Below are 26,427 nucleotides of genomic sequence, written 5' to 3'. Positions count from 1 at the left end.
TCAGCTCTGCTTCCTAGTCCTGGGCCGGGGGAACTTTTCCTGTAAAGAGTCAGCTAGTAAACATTTCAGCTGTGAGGGCCTTGTGGTCTTTAGCAACTACTCAACTCTGCAGCCAAAACAAAATGCCAGCAAACGAGCGTGGCTCTGTTCTCTATTTACATGAACAGGAGCTAGCTGGATTTGACCCACACTCTGCCCTTTGCTTCACTGGCCTGTGGTAGACCTCAGTGGCCCTGTGCCTGTCATATGCAGTTATTCTCCCCTTCTCCCTGAAGGGGAAACTTGAATGGCCTCAACTTTGTGCTGAGGGTACCGGAGCTCCTGATTAAGTTGCAAATACTGGGCTGTGTGAGCTCGTATGTACTGGGTTGACTAGGCAAGAACAATGTAGGGATACATTCAGTGTGACACGTTCAACAGTATGATGTCTTACTCTTCCTGGCCTTTTGAAATACGTGGTAAATCATTCACAGGTTAAAAAATAATAATAATAATAATTAAAAATAATAATAATAATAATAATAATCAGCCCTTCTTCTTAGGTAGCCAAGCCAAGCATTTTGGTGACTGGGAAGAAGTGGGGATGGAGAGAATGAGTGTGTGGGTACCCCAGTGCTTTGCTCCTGGGGGCCCCCAATTCCTGGTCCAGTGTAAAATGGGAAGGATGCTGGACCAGAAACTGAAATAAATGTCTGCCTGGCCGGGTTCTCAGAACTAGGATTGGGGAACAAGTGACTAGGGGCTCTCAGAGCCTTGAGGGTATAGGTTTGGTAGGATTCAGTCTTTTGGAGGAGATTAGGTTCTTGTGTCCCACCTAAGGCAAAATCACGGATAGTTGAAATTAAACCATGAAAATGCCTGAAATATCCATAAAGCAGAGCACACAGGCTTTGTGTGTACAGCATGTCACTAGAAAGGGAGCTCCTTGTTAGCATGGATCTTTTAACCTATTTTATTCGCTGCTTGAATCTCCATATCCTAGAACAGTACCTGTACATAGTAGATATGAATGAGTCAGGGAATGAGCAAACCCTGTGCTGTGACGCTTAGGTATAGTTATATAATATATCGTGTGGGATGGAGAATACACACGTAAACTCTATTTTCACTGGGCTTTTAATAATTATTTACAGAAAACAGCCATGAGCATAGTTGGATTTGCATTTGATATGTCACCACTCTATTCCGGGTTCACAAGTTCAAGAGGAAGCTAGCTGATTTGGTGCTCACTTAGGCCGTAAGCACATCTTCCCACTGATGAGTGGTCTGACTAGAAAGCTCTGCCTGTTTAGACATTTAGTCCTCTTAATAGAAACTTTAGCATCTCTGTGTTCAAGAGAGAACTGTCAGTGGGCCTTGTTCCTCTCAGGGGGCACAGAGTTCTCTATCAGACCCTGCGTTCTGTGGGAGGGAGTGTGGGCCAATAACCGTATTTGCCATCTAAAACAAAGTCCAGGCCGCCATAGCTGCAGTTTTGTCTCTGAGGTTAGGTGTGGATTTGTTTTCTGGACTCAGAGGGCCCCCTGTTTCCACCCCTTTTCTCTTGATTATGGGGGGCAGTGCTTACTGAGGTGCTGACCCTAGGGGGGAGCAGCAGAGACTTTCCTCGCTCCGAGATGGGTGTGTAGGGGGCTCTGTGGGCATCTCTGTGCCTCTCTCCTGCTCTCCCTGTTCCCCCCAACCCTAGGGTTTTCAGAAACCCTCCCTGGGGAGAGTTTGGCAGTGTCGGTTAAAATTTAACCAGTTTTATGACTCAGTATTCATCTTGTGGATGTCAGTCCTCCTAAATGCTCTACATGTGCAGAGAGAGACATGCACAATATGGGAACTAACCATTGTACATTGTTTATAAGAGTGAAAACTCAGAAACAATGTAAATGTCTGCCACTAGCGTCACAGAAACTAAATTATGATTGGTCTGGGTTGTGGATTTCTGTATAGTAGTTAAAAAGGATGAAAACAGATTTATGTGTTGAACATGCAACAATCTGTGAGACGTAATGAGAGGGGAATAACACAGCAAAGGGCCTAAAAGGATACACATGAAAGTGTGACAGTGATTCCCTCTGGGAAGCAGTCAGGTTAGGGTTGGAGTAATGATGGGCAAGGGGATTCAGTTATCTGTATCTGTTATAATTTACATTATCTTTGGCAACAAGAATATAATTATGTATTGCTTGTATAATTGTAAATAAATATATTTTAGAATGATGCTTGGACTCTTATGTTTGCAGTTAGATTTCTTGAAAGCAGGGGTGAAAGGGCTGCTGGGTTCACTTCTGCCTGCTACCCAGCCCTCCTGACTGTCTCCTCTGCTCAGCCTTCAGCCATCAGTCTGGCTTCTGCCCCCATCTGCTCTAGAGAATATTCTGATCACTGCCGCAGATGACTGTTGGCAAATCCAATCTGCGCTGTCATCGCATTGGTGGTATTTGACACACTCTGCTTCTTGAAAGCCTCCCTCAACTTCTCTCTGGTTCTGTACCTTTTCAGTTTCTTCCTTGTTTTTTTTCCCCTTCTTCCCAGTCCCCAAATGTTTGCATTCCCCAGCATTCTGGGCTGTTCCCACCTGTCTCCCTCCCCCTCCTCTACCCACATTCCTCTCCAGGTGAGTTTATTTACTCCACTGAGTGCCTCCTTTGCCATCTCTGCTGGTCACTACCAAGTCCTTCTCTCTAGTCCTGCTGTCTTTCTGGAGCACTGCACCCTTGCTTAGCCATCTGCCCACATTTCCCCCGGATACTGGCCGCCTGTCGTTAAGTGAATGACTGCCCCTCCATCCTGAAACCGCTCTTCTGTGATTCCTATCCACTGCTGGGCCGCCATCCAACCAACTGCCAAGCTAGGAACTGGGAATCTTAGTTCTGGGTTCCTCTGCCTTTCTTCCTAGGCCCCATCAAATCAGCACACGGGACCTGTCTATTCCACGGGACCTGTCTATTCCACGGCCCCAATCCCCACTGCCATTGCCTAATTGAAGATTTATATGAGTTTTCGCTGGGATTAACTCTTATCTCTCCTTCAAGATTAGTAACTGGCGTGATTCTTGCTCGTACATTCTGCCTTCATGTTACCTTAATTCCCTGAGCAGATCGACGTTAGCTGTCGCCTGCTTCCCTCCTGAGGAAGAGCCCTTCGTGCCATCATTATTAGTTAGTTCTCTGCAAGTTGTCTTGTTTGGGTTGAAAGCTTATTATTTAAAGTTTGGTTGGAGTTGTTTTCTAACTGTCTAATCATATTTGGGGTGGTTTGATCCTGACGAAATGCTCATGGTGGAGGAGAAGCTGTGAGCACCAGTGCTGTCTCTGTCTTGCATGCTTCCGAGATTCTGGGGAGTTACTATTTGGGGATGTTAAGTTCCTGATGGCAGAGGTGGCAGGGTCAAATAAAACCAGGCTCGGTGAAATTTTAGTTCCCCTTATGGCTTTTAATAATGGCACAATGTAGACTTTTCTTGTAAAAATGTCTAGAAACCCGAACAAAAGAGATGTAAGATTGTTACTGTTTGTAAAAATAGCCCCCCCCCCAAAAAAAGGGCCTCAAAGGTAATAATTTACAGAGAAATGAGCCTTGGTTGCTAGAGGCCACTGAGGGGAGGATGGAAGCGGATCTTAATGTTCCCTGTTTCACAGCTCCTGTCCGTGGGTGGGTAACAGACAGGCATCACTCTCATGGACACTGGAGTTTTTCCACAGACAAAAAGAAATTGTCTTAGAAAGTATGAAAATAAGTGGAATATCAAAAAGGAGAGAGGGTCTCAATTCTGAAATTCATTTCAAGTAAGAGATACTAAAACAGAACCTACAGATGTGGTTCTTCTAGGTTTTATGGTATCACTCCTGCTCAGCTGCCCAAAGCTTTCTCTGCAGCTTGGTTTCATTCAATGCCCTAAAAATTTGATGTAATGAAATGTAAGACTCATTCGCTTTGCTAATATGCCATGTTCTCATCTCTCCCAAATAATATTTTAATATTATAGGAACACGCCGCTCCTTTTCCTCTTCATTTCTGTAAGAAACACTCCCAAATTCTATACTTTATTTCTAAGTTTGCAGCATGTGGGCCCCTGGCCAACTAGACCTGTAAGCCTTTCTGTAGCTCTTCTATTGTTTGTTTATATTTATCTACCTGAGATTGACATTGTTTTGGAGGCATAGCTAGCCTCTCTTCTATATAGATGAGTTACAGGGATTTTCTACCTTCCATCTCTTTGAGCTTAATACTTGTGTTGATGTTTCAAAATGTCTTCCCTGATTTGGGAGTTCAGACGTGTTTTCTTTTGGGTGGCAACTAGGTCTCTGAAAGATAGGTAGTGAGCACTGTTTTTTAGAACTCAATTCTTATACAGGCATACCTTGTTTTGTTGTCCTTTATCGCACTTCTGCAAATACTGCGTTTTTTGCAAATTAAAGGTTTGTGGGAATGCTGCATCTAGCAAGTCTGTTGGTGCCATTTTCTCAACAGCATTGTTCACTTCATGTCTCTGTGTCACACTTTGGTAATTCTCACGATATTTCAGACTTTTTCATTATTATATTTGTTATGTGATCAGTGATCTTTGATGTTACTGCCATGACTCACTGAAGGCACAGGTGATGGTTAGTGTTCTTTTAGCAATAAAATATTCTTTAATTAAGGTCTATACACTGCTTTTTTTTTTTTAAAGAAAAACACATAGTGCCATTGCACACTAAATAGACTGCAGTGTAGTGTAAACATAATTTTTATATGCACTGGGAAACCAAAAGATTTGTGTGACTCGCTTTATTGAGACATTTGCTTTATTGCAGTGGTCTGGAACTGAACCCACAATATCTCTCATGTATGCCTATATATGTGCCAGGGAAGGATTCATCTTATTGAAAGTTACCCGGTACAGTTGTCTGTTGGTATCTGTGGGGGATTGGTTCCAGGACGCTATCGGATACCAAAATCCACCAATGCTCAAGTACCTTATATAAAATGACATTGTATATTACTTAGGCACATCCTCTTATATTCTTTAAATCATCGCTAGATTATTTATAATGTCTAATAATATGTAGATAGTTACTGGTACATGACAAATTCAAGTTTCACTTTTTGGAACTCCCTGAAAAATAAAAAAATTTTTTAAAATATTTTCCATTTGTGGTTAGTTGAATCCACAGATGCAGAACTGGCAGATATGGGGGTCCAACTGTAACTTTCAATATGAATCCTTTGTAAAGTGAATAGAGCATCTACTGAGTTCTAAGATGTTCATGTTCCCCCATGTTTAAATCAGTATGCATCAGCCAATCAGGGGTTCGTGTAATGTGCCTAACTCCCTCCTCGAGAAGTTCTTTTTATAAAAAGAGTTAGAGTTAAGGAAGTTTACTTAATGGCTACTATGGATTAGGAACTGTGATGAGCACTTTTTACAACGATTCACTGATTTAATTCTCAGGGTTGGAAGTCCATGTGAGCTTTTTATTCTTCCTGATAATTTGTGGCTCTGAGTTTGGTTGCTTGAGGCTTGTGGGGAAACCGTTGCCCTTGGGTCTGTACAGAACCAACACAGATGCAGCGTCCTTGGATGCCCAGAACCAGACATAAGAGGTAACACCCTTAGCAGGCCTGTCCCCTCTACCCCATGGTGTGGAATCTGTGTGTAATGAATGTTTTCTTTTTCTAAAACCGGGATGGAGCTTGGAACAGCAAATATTTAATCAGAGCAGATTCCCCTCGCTAAATCTTGCCAGCTTGTTCAACTCGGAGATTCTTTGCCTAAAAATATTCACCACATACTGAAGGCTAAATGACTAAGTCACCCACAGAGCATAAAGCAGGTCTTAGAATTTGGAGCAGGGGGTTGTTTGCCTACTGATATTTTGGATGAAGTATGCAGTGCCACATACTCACCCTTTGATGAGCCTAAGGGCCTCTGGCGGTAAACAAGGGTTTTAGGGGAGGGGGGATTTGTGGGGGATGGTAGGGTAGGCGTTCAGGCCTGCTGGCAGTAACGTTCTTCTTGAACTGATCTGAGAAGAAGAGAGAAGTGGGTGTGGGGTAGGGAGGTGGAGAAGAGTCTAATCAGGAAAGATGGGCTGGTGTAGACGAAAGGGATGCTGCCATGCTCGTGTTACAGTGGAAGTGAGGGCGGCAGTGTGCAGCAGGGATTAGCTTTGCTGATAGAGTGGGACACGGAAGGGAGGGGAAAGAAGAGTTCCATGAATATTACAGAACAGTAAATCCCATATGAACAAAACAGGAGTAAGTGAGGTGGCATGGCGCCTCCTTTTACAGATTTAATGCAATGTTACCTCCTTATTATCGGTACCACGCATACGGGTGCAGCTTTTGTTTCCTGCTAGAGGCTCTGAAACGTTCACTTGTGTGGCATCCCCCATCACTTCAGTATATGAGGATCTTAACCATGTGAGTTTGCTCACTCACTGTGAAACACTGCTAAAAGTTCAAGGTCCTTCAGAAGGCCCTTCCTGACTTCTCATTACCTGTGTGAGGGCACTTCCTGTATCCTGTATCCTTATCGCTATACTGAAGCAATTTCCAGACCAGCCGTTCTCACTGGGATGCTCCAAGGCGCTTCCAACCCTATATGTTAAAAGCAAACTCCCGATCTGTTCTTTTCAGTTCCACTCTTCGTCCTCTGCCAACCCTACTCCCCCACCACCCCAAACAGCTTTAATAAAGCAGAAGAGAACCCTCCCCCCATCCTTCACAGTCCTGCCAACTATGACTTCTAGCCACAGAATTTGTTTTCTCTGCTAGTAGTTTACCTTCTTCGATTGTTATCTGGACTGTTAATCCAGTGGCCCTCTAATTTATCCTCCTGCCTCAAACCTGTCCCTTTCCCATATGTTCTCCACTCTGCAGCCAAAGGCATTCCAGCTTAAATAGTTGTTTCCCTTACAGGGTGGGAGCCAGACTCCTTAGCATGGCACACACCTGGCCCTTCCCACCAAGACCCTGCCTTCTTTTGAGCTTCATCTCTTGCCAAGGAATGCTTTTTTAGCATAAATATGTCCCATGCAATATTTAGTCTAAGTATGTCCCAAGTGTTGTTATGTTAAAAAATTAGTTATTATTTATCCAAAATTTAAATTTAACTAGACATTCTGTATTTCATTAGGCTTAGTATTTTACCTGGCTTGCTCAAAAATATAGTAGTGTCTCTCTTTATGCATTTATTTCTTGCTCTGATCAAAAAGAAATTGGAGTTGCAGGAACTTGCTGACTGCAAAATATTTGGCATTTCTTTATGAAATCTTTTTGTTTTTTTGGCTGTGCCACGTAGCATGCAGGATCTTAGTTCCTCGACCAGGGATCAGACCCGTGTCCCTTGCAGTGGAAGTGCAGAGCATAACCCCTGGACTGCCAGGGAAGTCCCATGAAATCTTTTATAGCTATTCATGGAAATGGAGCTATCCTAATAGGGTCTCAGTATTAATGCTTTTTTGCCTGAGACACTAATTTTGAAAAACATGCTTTGTTTGGAAAAGCATGTTTGAGATTCAGGTGTAGTAATGATTGCAGCCCTTTTCTGAGGGAGGGAACCCTCGTGGAGGAAGATGAACTGCAATTAAGTGTAGTCTTCCTTCTGTTTATGGAAATCTTAATAACCTCCACTGTTGTTGTTTCTTTAGGATATTTTCTGGAGAAGAAACTAAATTATCATGCTTCAGTTTTACCTCTAGTTTTATGTCATTTTTTTCCTGTTTTTTTTTTTTGTCTTGTGAGTAAAGGCTGTAATGTGATTTTCAACTTATTTTCTGTTCTAAAGAGTGTTCAGCTTTGATGTTGGTAAGAAGCAAGTTTTTTTTTTAACACTGACTAAATCTTTATTTTCTGACATGAATGGAAACGTGCTGCTTGTTCTCATAATGTAAGATTTTAATTATTCTGATAATGTAAGTGGGTTTTACATTAAAACCTTCTAATTGTACTAGAATAAACCATTATCAACATTTATCAGAAGATTAAGGTCCGTAAATAAAGAGCTCCAGTGGATCAAGAAAAAAATCCAATTAACTGCCAATTCACAGAGAATAGTACAAATGGCCACAAATTTAAGAAAAGATGTGAACCTTACTAGTAATGAGGAAGACGGACATTAAAACAAGATAGTGGTTTTTAACCTTTAAATTTGGTGCTCAGGTTGGGAATGTGAGCAGTCTCAAATATTACTGGTAGGATGTAAAGGCAGCCTTTAAAAGTGTGATTTGACTTTATCTCTTGAAATTTTAAAATGTAGATACTACTTGACCCGCTGATTTCATTTCCAGGTCAGGAGCTTATCCTATATAAATAATGGCATATGTGCAATTATTCCCCATATTTATGCATTTCAAGAAAAATATACCCGTGGGACTTCCCTGGTGGTCCAGTGGGTAAGTCTCCGAGCTCCCAACGCAGGAGGCCTGGGTTCGATCCCTGGTTGGGGAACTAGATCCCACAGGCCGCAACTAAGACATCTGCAACCCACAATGATAGATTCCGCATGCCGCGACTAAGACTGGCACAGCAAAAATGAATGAATGAATAAAGAAAAATATACCTGTGTATTATAAGTATCATTTTTTAAAACTCTGATGCTGGATTTCAGAATTCCTTAGGAGTAAGTGGAGGTGGAGTGGTATGTTATGAGCACTATATTTTTAAGAAAGATTCAGAGAAAGAAAGAGGTCTTTGGAAGAGAGACTTTCTTCTCAGTCTTAATTTCTCTCTGCACATGGTGTATTTCACATTGGATTTTGACTTGTAGGCTGAAAGAACACTCCATTGGCAGCCCTTCTTTTCCTAGTTTTAACAAATTACTTTTTCTCTTTTTCTTCAGATCCCTTTTTTCGAAGATATCTGTAAAGGCATTAAAGCTGGCGACACCTGTGAGAAGCTGGTGGGGTATTCTGCGGTATATAGAGTCTGTTTTGGAATGGCCTGTTTCTTCTTTATATTCTGCCTCCTGACCTTGAAAATCAACAACAGTAAAAGTTGTAGAGCCTATATTCACAATGGGTGAGTCTTTGTGGGGATCCTTTCACCCTTCCTTATATTCAGAGCAACATTCCAGGACCTCTTCCACTCTTCAGACCCTCTGACTGCTTTCCTCTAGTTGAAATTGTTGACACCAATTTTAGGGAAGGTGGAACTTATACTTACCACACAGTGGCCTAAGAACTGGAATCCTATTTGTAACACCTGGTACCATAATGAGAAATGCATTGGAGATAAGAGTTTATTTCTTGTACCAAGAGCTTCCCCCAGGTCACTTCCACCCCTGCAACAAAATGGTCTTGCACAATCAGAGGCCACACCGAAGTCTGTCTAATTATGGGAAAAGGCAGTCTCCAGTCACTTAATTACTTCCCCTCCATTTGGAGAGAACAGAAGCGTGAATTGACACGCTTACCTCTAAGAGGTCTTTTGTCCTTCCTTGAATATCATTTAAATACATTTCCTTTTTTTTTTTTTCTTCCCCTCCAGCTTTTGGTTCTTTAAACTTCTGCTGTTGGGGGCCATGTGCTCAGGAGCCTTCTTCATTCCAGATCAGGAGACCTTTCTAAATGGTACAAATGGGGTATTGGGGGTATCTATTTATTGTGTTTTTATTCACTTTGTAAAACTGTTCGAAAGCGTAGTCCAGGGTGCCTTTGATATTGTAGGTTACTAACTTTCTTGTAGCTTAAAAAAAAAAAATCCTGCCTCAGCTGCCCACACTTCACCCACCCTCTGTACTTCCTCCCTACCCCCCCCCCAACCTCCACTTCTCCCTCCCTGGGAAGGGTGAGAGGACCTTTAGTTACTCTACCGGTTGAAGAATTGAAATTAAGGTTATTAGCCTGAAGGGAAGATGAAGAACTTAAAACTTGTTTGAAAACTAGTTTAGCATGTCAGCGTGACCCAGGGAGACCTTGTTCTTTCTGAGCACTGCACACAAACCCAAGGCTTCTTAGCAGCTTTAAATCTGCTGTAGCTATAATGGGGTAAGAAAGGCATCCTCCAGACCATTTCTAAACTTGCCTTATGTGAAACTGTACAACACTGAATTATATTCCTTATCGATAGAACCTACCAAAGTTATTTAACATAATGCATTCAATCATAGCTGAAACAAGGGTCCCTTCTTCATATGAGGTAGGGAGGAGAAAAAAAGCCTGAGTTTTAGAGGTTCAGAACACTGTTCAGACCCAAATGGATTCACTTTCCTTATTAAGATAGTAAAAATACTCACATTGTGAATAAGGAACAGCCATAGTCCCTCTAATAGCCACATATCAGGCTCCAGCTAGTTTCTTAGGGTCATACCGGTTTTATGTACTCCTTAAGGAAGTTGTATCCAAGTTGTCTTTTTACCTAAAATACTGGTAACTAGTTTTCTATTCTCCACAGAGGTCCTTGTATATATTAGAATAATATACTTAGAATGGGACGGGACCTAGCTGTCCATCCTTTAGCACAGCTCAGTTGTATTATAGACAACCCAGAGATGTGATGCGCTTATCCAAGGTTTGGGCTTCTCTGTGGCCGAGCCAGAAGTAGAACCTGAGTCCGTGGCCCCCCATGTGAACCTCATTTCCTCACTGGACATTGGTGGGTCTCTATCCGGTGAAATTTGAATCCTTGGTTTTTTCTGGCATTGTGTGATTTTACTTTTAAATTGAGGGTCATTGTTGATTTTATGAATTACTGCATGTTAGGATATCTGGCATTTATTTATAGCATGGAGGTGAAGCTTGGATGCTGTGGATTGCCTGTGTTCACATCCCAGCCCCACCCTTTGCTGGCTATGGGACCTTGTCAGCTTACGTGTAGACTCTCAGTTTTTCTCATCTGTAAAGTGGGTGTAATAGTAGTACCCGCCTTGTAGGGTTGTGTGGGAATTAAATGTGTTACTGGTACAGGGAGCCTGCAGTAAAAATTAACTGTAGTCATTACTCTCATTTGAGTTAAACACTTGGGACAGTCACCTCATCTCCTTTCGGACGGTCTTCTTTTGCAGCCTGGCGCTATGTGGGAGCCGTCGGAGGCTTCCTGTTCATAGGCATCCAGCTCCTCTTACTTGTGGAGTTTGCACATAAATGGAACAAGAACTGGTATGTGCTTTTATGGAGAGCTTCCACGTGAACTCACCCTCTGACTCAGAGAAAGTGCCCATTGTTGACAGGAGCTCTACCCCGAGTTGTATTGCCAGCGATTAGCAGCCTGCTTACACCAAAAACAATTTTTGCTTGTTCTCTCCCTTCCCTCCTGCTCTTTGGACCTCTTCATTTACTCCTCTCCCATACTGTTTTTCTCGCCTTTCTACTTTTCCTTTTTCCACTTCATTGCTCTTCACTCTTTGGCTCTCTTTTCCCTGCACCCTCTCATTTGGGCTGTAAGACTTAGCCACACTCAACCCCACTGCTGGCGCCTCGCAGCCCCTGCTCCGTGCTTGCGTTAGTGGCTGAAAATTTGGGTAGGCTTTATCTTAGGCTCCCATCCTTAGGAGATTAAAAAGAAAAAAGTACTTTGGAGCTGGAGGTTCATTTTCTGCAAAGAATATTCAATGAAATAGTGCTTTTCTTTTTAAAAAAATTTTTGTTCCTTCTCAACTCCTAAGAGGGGAAGGACCCCTTCATTAGGAAGATCTGTTGTTCTACCTTAGAAAGCCTTCCCGACTTAAAAAAAAATACAGACCCTTGTTAAGTGCCTTGAAAATAGAATTCACATCCTAGAATACATGGGGAATGCCAAACTATTAATGGCTCGTTTTATTTCTTACTGAGCCACATTGAGGAAGTGACAGCTAGACAGGGGTCCAGCTCCTTCGGTGCTAAGGCCAGGTTAACTCTCTTTGTGACTCTGGGCAAAGCACTGAAGTGCTCTGTCTTACGTTACTTACAAAATATGAATGAAAATAACTGCCTGCTATATCCAGTAAGGCTTTTGTAATTTTGTAGATTTTGTAGGCATCATGTTATTTTGTACTGTTTGGGTGGGTATCTGAAAGTTCTATATGAATGTGAGTTTTATTTTTTATTTTGGACAAAACAAAATATACTGTCCAAATTCTCTCAAAACACTTTTCATCCTGATTATATTCCTCAGCTTGGTAGTAGTAGTAGTTGTTTTGTTTTGGTCTTGTTTTTTTGAAAATCGAATCATGAGATGCCTGAGTGAAAAGATAGGTTAAACGTTTTATTATTTGGTAAATATTGGAGTAAGCACCCAAATACCAATTTAAAAATGTTTGCAGCACATTGAATAGTCATACAGGTAGCACTACAGGCGTGTTTTGGTATTTTTTCAAATCTTTATTTTTTAGGCGGGGGCGGGTGCCGCGCTGCGCGGCATGTGGGAATCTTAGCTCCCTGACCCGGCATTGAGCCCGTGCCCCCTGCGTTGGCAGTGCAGAGCCGTAACCACTGGACTGCCGTGGAACTCCTCTCAAATCTTAATCTCTATGATAATACAGATTTCTAGGTCTGAGTACATATATAAGTTTATTATTGCATGCTGTCCTGCATTTTGAGTCATCCCTGAAACCTAGTATGTTTGGGGCTTCTACTAAATCTTGTTTCGAGGCAGCAGAGTTTTCCTAAAGATAAGTCAAATGGCTGACTATAGTTTTATGTGACCCTGTTCTCAGTTATGCAGAAGAAATATGCACAATAAGTTGGAAATGCATTTTAATTGATTAAATACCATTCTTTCCATTGATGATGATTCTTTTTTCCGGGGGGCCGGGGGCGCTGTACCATGTGGCTTGTGGAATTTTAGTTCCCAGACCAGGGATCAAACCTGGGCCCTTGGCAGTAAAAACGTGGAATCCTAACCACTGGACTACCAGGGAATTCCCTGATGATTCTTATGTACTTTCATTCTGAATTTTTTATTTGACAAAAGGAATGCATCACACTGTTTTTTCTAAAATTTTTACAAATAAACTTCGAGTAAGGAACTTATGATAAAATACTAATATCTTTGATACTGAGTGCCTGACTTGCCCATTAAATAGTATGCTTCCTTGAGAATACTTGTGCTTTTTTACTCTGACTTTAATGTTTTGATTGATTCTGAAGCCATTTTCTGGGACTAATTATCGATGCCAAGTTTTAACGGGCATTTTGGAAGAGTTTGATTGCTTTAAAAACTTTCCAGAAACCACCCAATAGGAATGGCTTAAGAGCTTTGCAACGATTGATGTTGCTGTTGTCCCGGCTTTGAGGCCAGTGTCCCAATAAAATCTCTTTTGTCCACATACTCACAGCTGGTTGGTCTGCCTAAAATTAGGAGTAAGCTAGGAAATGTACAAGTATTGTTATTTTTATGTAAATTCATCTAATTTAGTTTAAGAGTTTGTCCGAGCAAAAATTGATTCAAATTGGGCGCCCTCCAATCTGGCAGATAGAAAGGAGCTCCGAGGAGCTGTACAAAATAAAAGACGTTTATAGGCAGCAGAGAGCAGGGACAAGGAAGTTATATTAGGCAAAAAAGCAGGTTGGTTATTGTGAGGTAACTTCCCTTCAGGGGATGGCAGGCATCTACCAATTAGGTGACATAACTAGTGCTAATCAGGGGATTCCTGATTGACTGGTTTAAGATTCTGTTTCTGGGAGAGCTGAAACTCTAAGTTGTGTTGGTTTGGTGGTGTGGGGCTTAGCATAAGCGACTCCTTTCTAAGCCTGTTGTCTTGTTTTTGACACTTTCTAGGTCAATTTTTATAATTCGAAGCATCAGTTCTATATTAAAACTGAAATAACAAAAAGTAAACAGTATATTTAGGTGTTTCTTTTTTGGAGGGAGTTGCATTTTTTTTAAATTAATTAATTTATTTTTATTTTTTTTGGCTGCATTGGGTCTTTAGTTGCGGTGAGCGGGGGCTACTCTTCGTTGTGGTGCGCGGGCTTCTCATTGCGGTGGCTTCTCTTGTTGTGGAGCACGGGCTCTGGGCACACAGGCTCAGCAGTTGTGGCTCACGGACTCTACAGCATAGGCTCAGTAGTTGTGGCGCACGGGCTTAGTTGCTCCGCGGCACGTGGGATCTTCCCGGACCAGGACTTGAACCCACGTCCCCTGCATTGGCAGGCAGATTCTTAACTACTGCGCCACCAGGGAAGCCCTATTTAGGTGTTTCTAATAAAGACCCATTTTCTAGATTTTATTTATTTATTTATTAGATTTTATGGATTTTAAATTAATGTTGTTGTTGGGTTTTGTTTACTCCTAACCCTCACCCGAAGCCTGAGCCCAGACATCTTTCCTAACCTGATAACCTGCTTGCTTCTGTGTCCATACACTCCTCCCCACTGCCCGGTCTTTTTCTAATCTCCATCCAAGGGCTTCTTATTGAGCACTGATTCAAAATTTTTGGACTATTAACTGTGTGCCGGGCACCAAGAGTATAAAGATAATAAGTCACAGCACTTATTTGGGGTGTCTATAGAAGATGTCATTGGGAGGACCAACTGAGTCTGGAGCATCAGGAATCACAGCCACTCTGCCACCTTTGCTGCCTCCAGTTATCCTCTGACAGTTGGCAGTCCTTGCACCAATATTCATTAAGCACCTATTATTTGCCAGGCACTCGACAGTAGGAGAGCAGCAGTGAATGCAACCGTGTCCTGCTCTGTGGAGCTTACATTCTCCTGGGGAGAGGGGCGATAGATAATCAACTTATAATCAAGCAAATACGTACTAGGTTTAATGGTGAAAAGTGCTCTGGAGAAAAAGAAAGGGTGTGGAAGTTGGGGTGAGCAGAGCAGGGAAAGGCTTTCATGACGAGGTGTGAGGGAGACGAAGGAAGTTGGGGAGAGCCTAAGGCAGGATCGTGCTGGCTTCTTTAAGGGGCACAGGGACATCCACTGTGGCTGGACCCCAGTGGTGAGGGAAGAGTGCAAACCACATGGTAGCAGCAGTCAGATTCTGATATAGTCTGAAGTTGGAAGCAGTGGAATTTGCTGCTGGGGATGGCATGGTGGTGGGGAGAGGAGAGGAGCAGGGAGAGAAAAAGCAGTCAAGAGCAACTGCAGTTCTTTAATCTCCCCCCACCCCCACCCCCACCCCAATGGGAAGAATGGAATTGCCATGTTCTGAGGTTGGGAAGATCACAGAAGAGCATGTTTGGGGATGGAGGTTTGAATATTGGGAAGTTAATCTGGACCTGCCAAGTTTGACATGCAGATTAGACCTCCAAGCGAAGACATTAACAGTTGGATAATAGGAGCCTGGAGTTGAGAGGAGAGGTTAGGGTTGAAGATTTAACCTTGGGAATCTAAGCATAAATTAACTGTTAAGAAAGTCCTTCTTATAGTAATAACATAGCCCAAAAGACTAGTGAGGAAACAGCTGGACCCCACCTACACACTGGTCAGCAGTGTTCACCTTTTTCTACTTAATCCATTTTCTCTCCCTGTCGTCGATTACCATTTGGCTCCTTCCTTTCTCTAGTTTCATTTTCTCTTCATTTGCTTTGTGTGCCTTCCCTGTTAGAATAACTGTGGTCATCGGAGCACCTGGCTCCGTTTCAGGAATATGATGGTCATTGTCATTTTGGCCTTTCCTCCCTGTTTTCTCTGTCTCCGGGCTGCAGTAACTTCATAATTGAAACATTTTAGCTGGGTTGCTTGAACACTCTCCAGCTTTGTGAAGATAGTAAGTATGTTGCTTTCTCTGTGAAGGTTTGTGAGAGTGTGGTTACAAAGGGCAATTGAATCCTAAGGCAGATGACAGTGATTCAGTCCATCCCCCTGTTGTTCTGTCCTCTTCATTTAGCATCAATAAGCCCTCTTTTCTTTGTTCTGAACAGTTTCTGTAGATTGTTAAATCACTACTTATTTCTCCCATCCCTTTATTAATGTTTACATAAATCTGAGAGCACATTAACCTCCTCTTTTAGATTCTTTATTGTAAATCCCATTAAAATTTCTACTCTTTTCCCGGCTGATTTTATTCTCCACCCCCCCCCCTTTTCTTTTCTTTTCTTTTTTTTGGCCGTGCTGCGTGGCTTGCGGGATCTTAGTTCCCCAAACAGGAATTGAACCTGGACCCCTGGCAGTGAGAGCACTGAGTCCTAACCACTGGACCACCAGGGAATTCCTGTCTTCACTTTTTCTAATGTCAAACTTCTTAATCATACCTGGCATTGTTTGGGAGAAGCAGAACTAGTACAGATTCTCCTTTTCAGTGCAGAGACAGAAGAGCTGAGGTCAGCCAGTCTTTCTCCGGGTGAAGTTCATTTGCTTCTCTCTCCCTAAAGGGAAGATGAGTGTCAGCAGGAGCTGCTGGCAGCACTTGGCTAAGAGACTGGCACCTCCAGGCTCTGTGTTTATGGGGAAAACTCCAACTCCAGCAAAGAGCCACTTTTTAATACTGCCAAAACCTGTCCCAGGGTAATTGACATCCAGAACGGGGAAGCTAGAATAAAGTCTGTGGTGTATTCATTTTAGCTGATGAATACACTTGAGTCAAAGATGGAATTTTATCAGTGTTTAGAAAAAATTCTATCCTTGAGCCAAGAACTTTTTGCATATTTACCTGTACCATCTAGCTTCTAGTGGGTAAAATGATAGGCCTTTGGATAACTCATTACTATGGGCTGGGGCCTGATAGCATTAGTGAATAATGCCTGAGGGATGATAGATGCTGTCGGAGAATCAACTGACCTGTCTTCTCTCCCCTTCCTCTTCTCCACTTCCTGGAGAAACAGGACCGCAGGCACAGCTAGCAACAAGCTGTGGTACGCCTCTCTGTCCCTGGTGACTCTCATCATGTACTCCATCGCCACGGGAGGCTTGATTTTGATGGCAGTGTTTTATACACAGAAAGATGGTTGCCTGGAAAATAAAATTCTTCTGGGGGTAAACGGAGGCCTGTGTCTGCTTATTTCAGTGGTAGCCATCTCACCCTGTGTCCAAGATCGTAAGCACAGTTTTTTTTTCCATTCTTATTCATATTATAAATGTCTTTGAGCAACACCCCTCCCTTTTTGGAAATTATGGTCATTCCTTAATTTACCATGGGTGGATCAGCAATAGGAAAGGTGGGACCCCAGTGTCCCCTTCATGCCCCACACTGGGGCGAATGTGATAGTCACGCATGCCTTGTGTCCAAGATTTGAGTGTAATGAAGCCAATAAATAAGGAGATAGATGTTGCCATTACATAATGCACTACAAGGAGCCTTTCAATGGAAAACACCTTTAGTGGATATTTAGCTCTTCCCTGTGATCTCTGTGTAAAACTTGAATGAGTGAGAGGGCTACGGAAGGAGCTGTTCTGGGGCTCATCTTTCACTTAAGACCCCTGTGGACCACAAATTGAGGACAGCGTGGTCCCAGAGTCAGGAAGCAGGAAATCCAATCCTGGCTCTGCCAGCAGCTAGCTCCGGGAGCTAACCGTTCTCATACCCCAATCCTTCCTCTGCGAAGCCAACAGAAACCTGTGAGCCTGATCTTGCTCATGGTTGTTTCAAAGCTAAAAGGAAGAGATGATGGAAGTTCATTATTGAAATTGAGATGGTTATTACTCCTCCAGTTCCTTTAATTGATCAATTAAGAATTTCCTAAAGCATTAGTATTCAGATTAAAATGTTCTTTGGGTTAAATCCTACTTTTTGAAATAGTTATAATATTTTGAAATATTTGGTTTAATGCCATTAATTGTTAAGGTGAGTCTTATTCCCATGCCAAAGAGCAACATTATAAAAGGGCCTATTTTTTACCTTTATGGGTCATTATAATTTAATAATTATAACTCTGGGAATAAATTTAATCAAATGGAAGACTGGGCGAAACTAAATCCTTTTATGTCTGCAGGTGGTTGAAAATTTCACCAAAAAAAGGATAAATCCCTTTTGTCACATCTTGGTTACTCTCAACCATCCGAACAGTTTAATTTAAATATTGTAACATTGAAGCCCTTTTCCCAGTGAATGCTCAGTCCCATAGCCTTCTTCTTTGGTTTGGACCAGCTCTGGTATTCCCAAAGGATTTTTTGTCCATTGACAGATATGAGCTTTCTCCCCATCTGGAATCCAGGCCCTCCCTATAAAATCCATCATTTACCCCACTAAACTATGTGATCTCACAAATAACGACGGTAAATTTTCTTTGGAGGTTTTGTGATTTAAGAACTAATGTTATGAACCTCACGGAGACCAGGCAATATGTTTCAGTACAGCTGTAGTTATTATCAAAATAGGGTGTTGGGCGAGAACTCGGTAGAACTTGTCATCTCTAAAACAGCAGTTAGGTTCAGTGTATCACTCCCCGCCCCGCCCCCTCCCCAAATGTTTTGGTGTCATCTGAGAAACACATTACGTACCTCTTCTTACCTTGAAGGGTGGGGCTCCAAGTTGGAGGGATATCATTTGGGGGAGACCTGTTTTTTTTAAGGCACATATGCTTTCTCATCATTGATTTAAAACACTGTCTCTTCTCATTCTCCAGGACAACCGCACTCTGGGTTACTGCAGTCGGGTCTCATCAGCTGCTACGTCACGTATCTCACGTTCTCAGCTCTGTCCAGCAAACCTGTAGAAGTAGGTAAGCCAGCTTGTTAGGGAGCCTGTGCTTGCAGGATGAATGTTGTCATTTGTGGAGTGAGCACTATGTCTCTGTGAGCTATCGTTTTAAGTATCAGGGATACGACACATCAAAATAGAGAGATGATCTAGACTTCTTCATTAAATGAGGTCCTCAACATGGGATATGAACATGAAACTTCCTTCTCCTGAGTCTTCCTGCTGTTCAGGAAAGATGTGAACTAAGGAGGGCTGTTGAGTTTGCTTTGAGGCCTAATCTGCATTTTCCTGCTCAGAAATACTCAAATGTTCAAGAAATAATCAAAAATATTCAAGAAAAAAATTTTTGCTCTATTTTTTTTATTATTTTTAGATGGTTATTAATTTTCTTTAGGTGATCATTTCTCTGACTGTAACAGAGAGTAGAAAGAGCATGGGAGTGGTTCTGCCACTTAAGTAACTTGCATGAAGTCACTTTTCTCTCCCTAGATATCTCACCTTTAAAATAAGATTTTTTTTTTTTTTTTTTTTGGTTGCATCTGGTCTTTGTTGCTGCATGCGGGGCTTTCTCTAGTTGCAGGAGCGGGGGCTGCTCTTTCTTGTGGTGTGTGGGCTTCTCACTGTGGTGGCTTCTCTTGTTGCGGAGCACGGACTCTAGGCGCGCGGGCTTCAGTAGTTGTGGTGCTCAGGCTCAGTAGTTGTGGCTCACGGGCTCTAGAGCACAGGCTCAGTAGTTGTGGCGCACGAACTTAGTTGCTCCGTGACATGTGGGATCCTCCCGGACCGGGGCTCGATTCTGTGTCCCTTGCATTAGCAGGTGGATTCTTAACCATTGCACCACCAGGGAAGCCCCTAAAATAAGAATTTTAATTATTATTTTAAGAAGATAATTAAATAAAATTCTTCTTTTATAGGGTGGTTTTTAAGATTTCAATGAGTATGTGTGTGTATGTAAGTATAAGTACAGTTCCTGGCATGTAGTAGGTGCTATATAAGGGGTGCCTATTATTCTTGTAGAGTGGTTGCAATGAATATTTGAGAACTATAAAAGCACTATTATATTATAAGCTTTCCCAGTAAAGGACCAGATTTTCTTGTGTTGATTTCCAAACTCATTATATTTCATCATCTTTATCACTTTTGTGATATATAAATGTGTATATAAATGTATACTCATATACATGTGAGTATGTTTGGGTACATTTTATCTTATATACATCAGGTGAAATACATGTACTCTCTTTTCTCTAGAATAGAAAATTGAAGTTGTTTTCCTTTTTTAAATTTAGAAAGCAAATGCAAAGATAATTTGAAACTTTTAGCATATACATGTACTACATATGGGTCTTGCCTTTATAGCTATTTATAGTACAATGCAAATATAATTGTACATCTTATATTAAGTATAGTCTATCCTGGATATTTTTTTTTTAAATCTCTCTTGACTCTAAATTTATTTAAGTCTACTCTATTTAAGACTTTTATGAGTGTTTTGACTATTTATGTATTAATCTCTGCTTTTAACTTAACGGGGTTTTTGGTTACAACATTTTTCTTTTTAATGGCAGGTATCACTTAAATACAGAAAAAAACTTTTATTTTTAATTTTGGGTGGTACTACTTAAATAGCAAAGTTCATATTTTGGTCAGTTTTGTAAAGAAAATTTTCATTGGCCTAAGAATAAAGATTCCTTAAACCACAGCACACACAGTTTACAGTTTCAAGTGGGAGCACCAGTAATAATTTTAGTCCAACTTTAAACTCTTAGAATGTGCATGTTTGTAAAATGGTTTCTAGCCTGTTATTTTATGTTTATGTTCCTTATTTTGGGGCAGAGTTGGCAAACAGACCCAGCTTGGGTGTTCAAAATTGAAGACTCTGTGATAGATAAAAAGTAAACGACTAGTGATGGTAATATGATACAAATCTTTGTTATGTAGCCTCTCACAATTTTTTAAAGCTCTAGACCACTTGAGGAGGTTCCCAGGTTACAGCCGTAAGATGTCATGACTGTCCTATTACCAACAGTAAAATGACTTCTCATCTGGGTGGAGGCTGTCGGCCAGATAGCAGTTCCTGCAGGTTCCTGTTTGATGTAATAGTCTTGACACTCCTCCAGGGAGGATAGACATGGAGGATGCTCTCAGTTAGCTGCACGCTACCTGCCAATCAACTGCCCAGTCAACTGAAATTCAAATGACCTAAGTTTACTCTTTACTATCGTTTCAATAGTACTGAAAAATAGCACGACTCTTAGAAAGTCCTGGGACTGAAGATCCCTTTAGCACTAAGCTGGAACCCGAGGGTCTTGCTCCGAGAGGCTTCCTAGGTGGCAGAGGGTGCTTCACAGTAGTAACAATCTAGTCTGAGTCGAGTGGGACAGTAGAGGAGAAGCTTCCAGTGCTGAGTCTCACTGTTCTGCACTGCATGAATTTTCCCAAAGTGAATGCATCCCTGAGTTACAGCGGGCTTTTCTAATGTGGCTCTGATTCCTTTCCCTTTTCTTCACAAGTTCTAGATCAACATGGGAAGAATGTCACCATCTGCGTGCCTGACTTTGGTCAGGACCTGTACAGAGACAAAAACTTGGTTGCTGGACTGGGTACCACTCTGTTGTGTGCGTGCATCTTGTATTCCTGGTAAGTTTCAGGAGTTACCTAAGGCCATCTTTGCAGACTTTAAAAGTATAAGAGGAGAATTTAAATACATTTTAGCAGTGTGAGGCAGCCAAACAAATACCATCTGAGGAAGAGGGAAAATGTAGCCTGAAGTAAAAAGGTGGTATTACAGCATGAAATCTAGGTGTTTGGACTTCATTTGCCTAGCTTGTATTTCTATGTGGTAAATAAAATAAATATATATGGTACGTTGCAATGCTTTAACAGACGGTTGAGTACTACTTGCTAAAGCATTTTTGAAAGGTAAGGGAGCACAAAGTGAGGAAGAGGTGGAATGTACCAGAGTGTTTTGGCAACTTTCTACTCCAGCGGAAATATCGTTTGTTCTCTTGTTGATGGAAAGAGTACAAAGTACTCCATGCACAGTCATTTTGTGCTTAGTCCAGGAAAGACAGGAAACATCCCTTTTCTTTTATGCTAAAACCCACATTGCTATTAAGGAGGCAAAGTCATTCCTCCAAAAGTAAGTGTGATACATAAACAGGCTGTGTTGCAGATGCTTGGGGTGAGGTTTATTCCACCTTCAAAATCTGTAGAAGATACGAGAAGGAGAAAAGTAAAGGGTAGGAATGATAAGTTTCTTACTTCAGGTACATATTTCACTGATGATCAAGCTTCCCTTAGACAGTAACCCTTTCATGTTTAGGTTTTACTCCTGTGTTTTACATTTCGTTTGTTATATTTCTTCTTTATTTTTATTAAAAATATATGTGTGTATATATATATATATATATATATATATGTATATTTATTTATTTATTTATTTTGGTTATGCCGGGTCTTAGTTGCGGCATACGGGATCTTCGTTGCAGCATGTGGGCTCTTAGTTGTGGCATGCATGCGGGATCTAGTTCCCCAACCAGGGATCGAACCTGGGCCCCCTGCATTGAGAGCATGGAGTCTTACTCACTGGACCACCAGGGAAGTCCCTCGTTTGTTATATTTCAGCGTCTAAAAATTTCAGCTAGTCACAGGCACATGGTAATCTTCCTCTGGCCAAAACTGTACTATCCTGGTGGTGATAGCTTGTATAAATAGAATGTCTCTCTGAGCATGTTGGCTTTTTCTCTTAGAGCTTCTAACACCCCCTAATGCCATAGAGAGACCAACAGACATAGACGACAGACATAGACAAGAGAACTGAGTTTTATAAAGCACGTGTTCACAGTCATGCATCAAGCTCTCAAACGTGTGCAAGCTCTCAGTTTGTCTGTGATGTGGTGACAGCCTTTCCATGATGCAGCAGAAGGGACTGTGGTGACCGGTTTCTGGACTTGCACCGTTATTAATTCCATACTTGTTCACTGATTCGGGCCCTCATCAATGAATGTTTTCAGGAAAGCCATAAAGGCCACCCACATTTTAATGCTGATTCTCAGCCCTTCCTTTCTTAAGTTTTTCCTTCCTGAGTCTGTTATTGTTGGGCTTTGGGGAGAAGTGTCAGCAACATGACTAATTTTGCAATTTGTCACTCACATTTTTTTCTGCATTGGTATGTAAAAAAATATTGGTAAATCCAGTGAGGAGAAAGTAGGTTACTAAACTGTAAGTGTAGAATATTCCATTTTTAAAATAAAATATAGTTGTATTTACACATGTAGAAAAACTCCTGGAAGGATATAAACCAAGCTTGTAAGAGTGGTGGTATTAGGGATAACTTCTTTCTGTTTTTTTTTTAAAAAATAAAAATTTTTTTTTTTTTACAATGAGCTAAGTGTTTCTTTTGTTTGTGCTATCAGAAAAAAAAAGGCTGTAAAGATACTGGATACAATAAAATCATGTGTTTTTTGAGTTGCTGAATGCCTAATCCTGCATGATAAAAAATGTTTGTGCCCTTAGATAAAAATAAGGCATAGATTTGCTATAAGCCCATCAATGGAAAAGATGGCAAAAATGCTATTTAATGTGCCGATAGAACTGCCACCAGTGGTGTTGGTTTGTGGTGTGGAATTTCCACCCTGTTAGATTTTCACTGCCACCCTTGAGTGAGAAATGATGAATAAAACATTGCTCCTTTTGGAATTTAGAGGCACTTTAGTGGAGGTTGGTAAGGTCTAATCTGATATTCACAAAAGATAACAAATTTCAAAGCTGACAGCTGCTATTTAACATCTGTCTAAATGCCAGTAACAAGCTTTTTTTTTTTTTTTTTTCTGGTACGCGGGCCTCTCACTGTTGTGGCCTCTCCCGTTGCGGAGCACAGGCTCCGGACGCGCAGGCTCAGCGGCCATGGCTCACGGGCCCAGCCGCTCCGCGGCATGTGGGATCTTCCCGGACCAGGGCGCGAACCCATGTCCCCTGCATCGGCAGGTGGACTCCCAACCACTGCGCCACCAGGGAAGCCCAACAAACGTTTTTGAATGCTGGTAATCAAACTGCAAAACCATAGTGTGCAAAGGAACGAGGAGACAGAAAACAGCAGCCACACCGAGTGGAGATGAGGAGTAGCCAGGCAGCTCCAGGGTATTGGTGTAACACATGGCGCGGACACACTGCCTGGTGATGGCAGGTGATTCCTCAGGGGTCAGTGAAGTGCTGCACAGGGTGGGGTGAGGGTGTCTGAGTGACTGATGTTTGCCCTGATTACCCACCACAGCTCCAGGAGGAATGGGCTTTGAGAACTTTATACCAAGCATCTTGGAGCTCAAGGGGTACTGAGTTCAGCCGAGGAGGGCCTTGAACAGGGAGGTGTGAGAGGTGACCCAATTAGGAGTGTTTCAAATCTTGACTTTCCTAGACTCAGAGGATTGAGAGATTGGAAGATACTACAGAAGGAGGCTGCACTGCCTGGGCGAAAACTGTCATTTGAAGATGATTGCAGGAATATGTAGAATTCTCCATAGACTCTGTAGGAAGCCAGAAGATTGGGTGGTGTGTGCATTGAAAGGAGAAGAAATCACCCGTTTTCAATGGAAGTCCAGGATTGCTTGGGATTGGGGTTAACTTTTTTTGGTAAGATCTTAGAGGCTCACTGTGCTATGTTCTCACCCAACTGGAGTCTCCTCGCCCCCGACACACTCTCTCTCTCTCTCTCTCTCAGACACTTCTTTAGGAGGCTCTCATGATGGCCTCCAGTCTCAGTTTCTGGCTCTCTGTCCCAAGTCCTGCTTCTGGGCACTCACTATGAGGATGTTTTACTCTCGGCTGTCTTAGCTTGGAAGAAGGGCTCAGCCAAAACTCACTCGCCAGCTTTCCAACTGAGGCTGCCCTTTCTCCCAAAGCCTCTTCTACTGTACCCAGGCATTGTGCTGTAAAGAAATGTCACAGCCCGGACCCCGTCAGGAGTCCCCTGATGGCTCTTTCTATAAGCGGGTGCCCCTGTACCCCCTTAGGCCTGGATCCTTGCTGTCATAGGCCCTGGCCTCCCCCAGCTATTCCTTAAGTCCCTCCTTGGTCTCTAGATTTTGATTGAAATTGTTATTCTGTTGGATTCAAGTTCACAAACTGTCAGATGAGACAGGATCATGGAGTCGATCAAGTTCAATTCCCTCTTGGGAATTCTCTGACGGTCCAGTGGTTAGGACTCTGTCCTTTCATTGCCGACAGCCCGGGTTTCATCCCTGGTTGGGAAGCTAAGATCCCACAAGCTGTGCACCCCACCCCCACCCCCCAAAAAAAAGAAAAGTTCAATTCCCTCATTGTACACATAAGGAAAATTGAGATGTGGAGACTGCTCCTATATTTCTCCCCCAGTTCAGGAAACCTTTCCTTACATCTCCTTTGCTGGCGTATTGGGAGAGACAGGTTCATAGTCATTTCCCCCCCGCCCTGGGAAAACTTGGAGTAAGGTCCTTCACTTAGGTGGTACAATCAGCTGGATGACTTGCATAATTGCATTATTAGGAGGCATTTGTGCTGTAAAATGTTCCCCGGCTATTTCAGTTTTAGCTATGCTTAAGAGAAAAAAATAACTCTTTTTTCAGCTGTCTTAGGAATTTGAGAACAAAATTGGAAAAACTAAGAATCTTTAGTAAAGGTCAAACAACTTGCTAGTTCCAAATGGGACATTTCACAGCACTATAGCAGACCATATGGAAATAGGTGCAAGATTGGTAAGATGGCACTGGAGAGATTGATTTAAATGGAGAAAAGTTGGCAAATCAAGGAGGGTTATCTATTCTTTTGGTGTGTTCTGGACCTACTGCTTTTATTTAAGAAGGGGGTGGGGGGAGTACCTTTTGGGAATCCTGTTACTGCCTAACCTGCCAGCTAGAAGTTTTCATGTCTCTGCATCAGGAACATGTTGAGGACCCCTTTTCACCATCTCTGGTTTCCACTGGGAACATAACTGAACTTGATTATACCAAGTCTGAGAACAGTCACGGGATCTCTCAAGGGCCCTGTAAGTTTGTCGGGGGCAGAATCTGTGGTCTCCGATAGGAAAGTCTGGACGTGTTGTCTAGAGATTTTCTGTGACCTAGTGGAGTTTGGCCAGTTCCCGAACCGCTGAAGCAGATGTGGAGGGGCACCTGCATTGCAAATCATTCTTCCAATATGGAAGAGATTCTGGGCATGACAGAGGTTGGGAGGGGTTGGGGGTAGCAGGGAGGCGTTTTTCTTTTTTGGTTGTCACAACAACTGCAAGATGCCCCTGGCTTTTGGTGAGAGAGGGCTCGCGATAGTAAACAAATAAGGTGATTAGACCTTCTCTGTCCACTGAAGCATTGTCCCAACCAAACGCTGTCAGGCTCCTCCCACCCCCACAGGAAGTACTGGGTTAAAGTCACTCAGGCCTTAGCCCTGGAAGGGAAGAGGTTATGGATAATCCGGGAATTGTTGTCTTGTGCCGACCAGATGGGTCTTAGTAATAGCCAGAGTGCAGACAATAAGAATTTCCTAGGCTTTTAAAGAGTTTGTAAAAACAATATTTTCTCAGTAATTTTAAGAAGAGTGTTTTGTGGGTAAAGGCCATGATTGAATAAAGACCTTATTTTATGGTAACATCTACTTATAGAAGTCACATGTCACTAATGATGAACTGATTATAGGTATTTTTAGAAGAACAAAAGCTTCCCCTTTTAAAGTGCTCTCTGATGATGGAAGCAAAGTGGCAGAGGTGTCAGGATCAAAAGCTTTGCTTTTCTGAAACCATTTTATTCCCAAGAATTTATGAAATGGAATATTTATTTGAACTTTTTAAAAGAATAAATATCATCTTTCAGATGAAAATTCCAGATATTGATCTCTTCCTAAAGTTGTTACATTTTCCTCCATGGAAACGATATACTGTGTTAAATCGTAATTCATATGCACAAAATGGAGCAT

At 42.1% G+C, this 26,427-nt stretch overlaps 1 protein-coding gene across 5 annotated transcripts in view; it reads left to right on the top strand.

Annotated features, from left to right (window-relative positions):
• SERINC5 (serine incorporator 5) overlaps positions 1-26,427 on the top strand; it is a 93,987-nt gene that overhangs the window by 47,759 nt on the left and 19,801 nt on the right. For all 5 annotated transcript variants that reach the window (XM_060143208.1, XM_060143207.1, XM_060143206.1 and 2 more), the window contains exons 3-8: positions 8,819-8,997; positions 9,466-9,548; positions 10,982-11,075; positions 16,670-16,881; positions 18,410-18,505; positions 20,997-21,123. In XM_060143208.1, the coding sequence (XP_059999191.1) occupies positions 8,819-8,997; positions 9,466-9,548; positions 10,982-11,075; positions 16,670-16,881; positions 18,410-18,505; positions 20,997-21,123 (791 nt within the window). The remainder of the gene's footprint in view (positions 1-8,818; positions 8,998-9,465; positions 9,549-10,981; positions 11,076-16,669; positions 16,882-18,409; positions 18,506-20,996; positions 21,124-26,427) is intronic.

Source organism: Lagenorhynchus albirostris, chromosome 3 (genome assembly GCF_949774975.1).
Source record: "Lagenorhynchus albirostris chromosome 3, mLagAlb1.1, whole genome shotgun sequence".
Classification (NCBI taxonomy): Eukaryota; Metazoa; Chordata; class Mammalia; order Artiodactyla; family Delphinidae; genus Lagenorhynchus; species Lagenorhynchus albirostris.
Note: the sequence above shows the minus strand (reverse complement) of the source record. Positions and strands in the feature narration are given on the sequence as shown.